At 58.7% G+C, this 6,154-nt stretch overlaps 1 protein-coding gene across 2 annotated transcripts in view; it reads left to right on the top strand.

The window, feature by feature from the left end:
* Window positions 1-5,611: 5,611 nt before the first annotated feature.
* The window catches only part of PDE10A (phosphodiesterase 10A), a 590,722-nt gene continuing 590,179 nt past the window's right edge, over window positions 5,612-6,154 (top strand). Inside the window, exon 1 of one of the 2 annotated variants that reach the window (XM_077899644.1) lies at window positions 5,612-5,998. In XM_077899644.1, the coding sequence (XP_077755770.1) occupies window positions 5,890-5,998 (109 nt within the window). In that variant the 5' untranslated portion in view covers window positions 5,612-5,889. The remainder of the gene's footprint in view (window positions 5,999-6,154) is intronic. The other variant, XM_077899635.1, reaches the window with a different exon arrangement.

Raw genomic sequence — 6,154 nt, 5'->3', positions numbered from 1 at the left:
GCCAACCCGTCTGCTTTCTTGATGTCAATTGTCTGGCCAATCTAAGCAAACCTGAACTTATTTCCAGCTCGGACAATCACGCCCTGCATTCTAGAACTGCTTCCGTGGTCTGTACCTCCCACACCCTGCTAGCACAAGATCAGCATCTCCTCGCTTGATTCCTGTCTTGTGACCGCCTTGCTCAGCTGCTACCCTACTTTCCAATTTTTTTTTTTCCTAAAACACCATTTAATCTCTTTCTGAAAACCCATTAAGTCCAGCAGGATACGTTTCCAACTCCTTAGTGAGGCCAAAGGCCCCTGATTACCTGTTCATCCTCCAGTCCAGCCCAACATTGGAGAGTCTGGGGGTGCTGCAAACCATTCTCTCTCTCTGGAGCCTTTGGCCTTGCACACTCTCCCCACTCTGGTGCTTGTGCTCCTACCAGTCTGTGAGACCTGGCTGGATTATGAGCTGCCCAAGGGTCTTCTCTGTCCAATGCTCCTCTCTAAGGAGAGTGCCCAGCGCAGGGCTTCTTGCAGGTGTGTACCTGCTTCCCCTCCACTGGATAGGGAGCCCCTAGCAGAGATCCCAGGACTTCCAGGTTAGGAGCTCAATGATTACTGACGGAATAAAATGTCTGACTCATAAACTGGACGTTCTGAAATTTTACGAGTTGGAGTATTCATGTGCTGGGTGAGAAGAGATGTGAACACAGTCCAAGGAAACCTGAAAGAAGAAGGCATGGTGTTTTGAGGCCACAAATCCCCTCGGGGCCCTTTTACAGCAGACTGAATGCTTGGGCAAGAAAGGAAAGACCACCAGGGGGAGAAGAAGAAGTGGTTGAGGAGGAAAGTGAGTACAAGAGAGAGATCCTCAGGGACCAACCACAGACCTAGCAGGTGGTCTTGGGCATGGACTCACAGGCTCTCATATAGATACTTTATTTGGGGGATACTATGGCATCCCCTGAATGTGTGGTGACATGAAGAACTTTTGGGAGGCTGACACTTGTTTTTATGTGAATGTAAGCAAAGGTAAAAGAAGAAAATTCCCATCATCATGAAGTTAGCCTTTTAGTGGGGAGATAGAATAAGCAAAACAGGAAATTCAGTGAGACCAGGAATAGGATGTGTGTTCAAGTTTTCAATGTGGTGGCCTCTGGAAGCTTCTCTGAGAAGGCCTCAGGGTACAAGTGAGAAGGGGGAAAAGAACAAGCCCTGTGAGGATTCAGCAGCAGAAGGATCCAGAGAGAGATCAGCACCTGGTTTCAGAAAAGGCCTGGGTTGGGGTCAAGGGAGCAGGGGAGCAAGAGGTATAAGCCCAGACAGGCGGTAGGACCTGCAGATTGCTACTAGGACTTTGACTCCTACTCAAGGTAGTTGAGCCATAAGGTGGTTTTTAGTAGAGAAGTGACATGATCTCAAATTTTATTTTATTTTATTTTATTTTTAAAGATTTTATTATTTATTCATGAGAGACACACACAGAGAGGCAGAGACATAGGCAGAGGGAGAAGCAAGCTCTGATGCAGGACCTGATCCCATGACCCTGGGGTCATGACCTGAGCCAAAGGCAGACGCTCAACCACTGAGCCACCCAGGTGTCCCATGATCTTGAATTTTAACAGCACTGCCCCGACTGCTGTGATGAGAACAGAGTGATGGAGGCAGAGGCAGAGCCAGGAGCTGGGTGTGGGTAGCAGGCTTGAGGTAGTGTCAGTGGGTCAGTGGGGTGGTAGAAATATGGCACCTAGACATATTTAGGTGCAGAGGGCCCAGAATTTGCTGACAGATGGGAAGTGAGGGAAGGAGAAAACAGGAGTCTATGTTACTCCAACATTTTGGGCATAAGGGCAACAGAAAGATCAAAATGCTCATTGGCCATGGTGGGAAAAACTGTAGCAAGAGCAGGTCTGGAGTGAAGGTAACATCATGAACCTGATACAGCCCTGCTACATTTCGGATGCCTTCTAGGCATCCAGGTGGAGGTGTGACTTAGATTGGATTGGGGTCCGGCCTTTCGGGCAGAGGCCTGAGCTATCTACATAAATGAAAACGTCTTCTGTGTTCAGAGAGGACTTAACCAGGAGGCTGAGTGAGCGTTCCAGGGGAGCAGGTGGTGAAAGCGGGTAAGGGGCTGGGGTCAGTCCTGCACTCCAACAGCAGGAAGCCGGGGAGCTTCAGATTCTACACCTGTGACCCTAGGGAAAGGCCAGGGAGGTAGGAGGCAGTCCCGGGAGTGGTGTCTTGAAGGCCAAGAGAAGGATGTATTTATAGGAGGGAAGCATGACCTCTGTGCCATGTGGTCAGCACTCAAAGTCAGATGAAGACGGAAAATTCACCTTTGTCTGGAGCAGCGCTGGTTGGCGGGTGGCCTGGGTGAAAGCGGAGTTCTGCTGAGTCGCTGCAGCAGGAGTCTTAGGACAGTCTCGTTGGGCTTGGTTCAAGGACCAGCGGGAGGAGAGAAAACAGACAGCTTGGGGCAAGGGCTCTGTGCTGTTGGTTGTGAAGAGAAGAGACACTGGTGGGCGAGGGACCAGACGGGGTTACAGAAAGTTTCCCCCCCAGGAAGACCCAGGGCATGTGTGTGCATTGGGCAGCCACCTGCAGATGATTTAGGATGGCTTAGGGGATGCAGAGGAGGGTGGTGAAGACATTTCCTCTGGGGTCCAGGGCCCACGGAATGACCGCCTTCTATGGGGCGGGAGCACCTGGGAGGAGGCTGTGGGGTGGGCAGCTTCTTAAAGCCTTCTCTGACAGCCTGGGCCAAAGCTGGCTCTGAAGGGCTCTGCAGTTAGGCCGCAGACTCTCGGTGGCCTGCTGTCACCCAGGCCCAGCCTGGGGGTTTTGGGGTAGCCAAGGGGTTCAGGTTCTCTTTAGCCACATTTGTGTGGACTTCTTTGGTCTTTGCCAGGTTAAGTGAAGCCCCTGCAGGGCTCAATCCTCTAAGTTCCTGGGGGAGAAGCCAGGGGAGTGCCCAGCCAGGAGGGTGGGGGGCCCCCCCAGCCCTCCGCTGGGGCCGCAGGGGCCTAGCCATCAAGCCACCAGGCGGCTCCCGGCAACAGAGCGTGGGGGGCGTGAGCCCACGGATTCCCAGCGAACCGGGTTTGGCTGAGGAACCTCGCTGCGCCACCCCCGCACCCACACACTGCACCCACCCCAGGCGCTGCGCACCCCGGCGGGCTGGGGGCGGAGGGGAGCGGGTTTGAGGTGCCGGCGGTGCGCAGAGGGAGGCGACGAGCTGGGCTCCAGGCTCTGCCCCGCGCCACGTGGCCGTCCCCCCGCCCCCGCCCCGCCCCGCCCCGCCCCGCCCCGGGGGGCTGCTCGGGTCTGGGTGGCTCTCCCCTCTCTCCCTCTCCGTGCGGGGCTGAGCACAGCTCCGTCCTCCTGTTTCCTGCGTGCATTAGTCAGGGAGAAAGACCCCTGGGCTCGGAAGGGCAGGAAAGGGCAGGCCCCTTGGCCTTGGGAGGGGGGGTGGTGGCTGGGGACCTCCCCCTCCCCCTCCCCCCGCCCCAGGAGACGGTGTCTGTCCCCGCGCGGGAGGAGCGCCCCCCGCAGGCCGACCTCCTTGGGGACGGGTGGTCCCCGCGCGCGGGCATCCTTCCATTCACGGCGGCTCCGTGAGCCGAGCTGCGGCCCTGAGAGTCGGACCGAATCTATGAATGGGGAGAGGGAGGGGAGGCTCCGTCTGCCTCCCGTGCCCCGCCGCCTCCCCGCCCCCGCCCCCGCCCCCGCCCCCCGCGCCCCGGCCGCCCGGGCCGGCCAGGTGCTAAGGGCCCGGGGCCGGGCCGGGGGGCAGTGCGGGGGGGCCCGAGGGGGTGCGCGGCTGGCTGCAGACAGCACTAGTTATACACCCCGGAGCTCCAGGACAAAGAGGGCAGCTCCGAGGCCCCCGCCCCCAGCCCGGCCCCTCCCCGGGGGCGGGCTGGCAGGTGCGGGGGTGGGAGCCGTCTCCGCGGGAGCCGCGGAGCCAAAGGTCCGGCTGCTGACGTCGGAGCGCCCGCTCCTGTCAATGAACGGCAGCGGCAGCCTGGGGACTTGTCTGGCAACGAGGCTACAGACGTCATCGCCTCCTGTTGGACGCGGGGGGTGTCCGAGCAGCCGCGCCGGCTTAAAGGAAAACTCTCCAAGTTCCAGGCAGCCGGGGAGAGTCGTTCCCGAGAGCACATGCACCCACCCCCGCCCCCCCAACGCCCGGTGTGCGCGGCACACAGGCTGGCACACGCGCGCACACACGCGCACACACGCGCGCGCACACTCGCACTCCTGTTCTCCAGGGAGGTGCGGGGCCAAACTTGCGGCCGCAGAGAGGATGAGCTGAGATGGACCGGTCTTCCTCGGGGCGTCGAGGGCTCCACGCGGCTTCCCTCCAGACCCCCAGACGCAGGGGAGGGAGAGAAGACTATGACCCTCGGTCTGGAGTTGTGTCTCTGTTCTGGGAAGATCAGCGCCAAATCCGGGGTGCCCGCAGGCCGGGGACTATGCCTGCTGAGCGGAGCAGAGGCGAGCCTTCCTGGAGAGGTCCCGAACTTGGGCCGCCGGCCTCGCTTGGCAACTTGCTTTGCGCAGCTCTCCATGGAGCCCTGGACCCACCGTGTGCCTGGCCCGCTGGCTGCTTCTTCTTCTTCTTCTTTTTTTTTTTTTTCCTCCTTTTCCCTCTGGCTTTTTTTTTTTTTTTTTTTTTTAAATAAATGTACGAACTTGAAAGGAAGCGGAGAGCGGATCCGCGCTTCAGCACACTTTGGCGGGTAAGTTGATAGTTGTTTTTACCTATTATTTAACCCCTGAGAGTCCAGAAAAACTTAATGCCAACCTCTTTCCGACTTTGCCCCCATCGTTTCCATCCATCCTTTTTGGCTTTGAGGAGGAGCGTGTGCGTGGCTTGGGGACATGACTGCTTTGGAGCAGGGCTGGCTAGGGGGAGTGGAGAAGACTAACCCGGGGTCTGTAAGGCTCAAGGGGTTGCAGGGGAGGTGAGAGCCACTGCAGCCAACCCCAGCGCTGAGCGGTTGCCTCCGGGCGGCTGCCTGACCTGAGTTTGCAGCTCCAAGTTTCCTGTGAAGGCTGACCTCCAGCTGCAGACCGCATCCGGCGTGATGCTAGCCTGGCAGGTGCTCCGGGGAAGCGGCCAAAAGGAGCTGCTGGTGCTCCCAGCACCTTCCTTGCTCCCTTCTTGGCTTCCCTCCTGAGTTCTGGATGGGGGCAAGACCCCCCCCTCCTCTTTCCATTCCTCACCTCTGCTGCCACTCTCATCTGCCCCCCCCCCCACCTCTCCCAGCCCCTTTCGCAAAAGCCTACATGATGTCATGGGGAGGAGGATTCCGAGTCTCCAGCACCTGAAGGCATCACTATATTGCACTCTGCAGCATTTTATTTTTTTCATTCCATCCAATTTTCCTTGCAATCCATTGAAAACATCCCCCACCAAACATCACAAACGGTGCCCCCCCTCAACCCCACTCCTTCATGAATAGACAGGGCCAGGGGTCCCACTGCAGAGCACCCGACCTCACCCCCTCCCAGATTAGGAAGAAATCAGCTGAGGGGCCCAAGGAGCGTCTCCTCCCTGGGTTCTGAGCTCTCCTCCCCTTCTCAGCTCACCCTTCTAGTGGAGAGAAGAAGAGGAAGGAGGAAGGAGGGAGCGCGCCAGCCAGCACCAACAGCCCCCTAGACGTAGGGCTGCTCTGCCGAACGGGCTGTGGGATCTCTGCGCCCGTCCCTGCCTCCTCCTGCCTCCCCTGCCTCTCCAAAGGGCCTGCCCTCCATTCTCCCTCCCTGGTCTCTACTCCCCACCCCTTCCGTCCTCGCTCGCTCCCCTCCACCTAACCCCACCTTCACTCTCCTCTCCAAGGGGGGAGGGCCGGGGGTGGGGAAAGAAACCCCCAAAGCCCCAGCCCCGGGCAGAGAGATGTCGAAGAAACGCAAAGCCCTCGAGGGTGGAGGAGGTGGAGGAGAGTCCCCGAGCCCCGAGGAGGAGCCCACTGCCTGGTCTGGGGGCCGCGGCCGCCAGGAGCAAGGTAGGGGGAGGGGGGAGGAGGAGAGGGAGAAGGAGCCGGGAAGCCTTTTGGAGTTGAGATCCTCTGCAGGAATGCTCTAGCTGGTCTTCGTCATAGCTTCCCATGTCAAGGGAACTTGAGTAGACTTTCCCCCCTACAGATGGGATTTTACTGGTG

The sequence above is a fragment of the Canis aureus genome, chromosome 1 (assembly GCF_053574225.1).
Source record: "Canis aureus isolate CA01 chromosome 1, VMU_Caureus_v.1.0, whole genome shotgun sequence".
Lineage (NCBI taxonomy): Eukaryota > Metazoa > Chordata > Mammalia > Carnivora > Canidae > Canis > Canis aureus.
The sequence above is the reverse complement of the archived record's forward strand: the minus strand, read 5'-3'. Positions and strand labels throughout refer to the sequence as shown.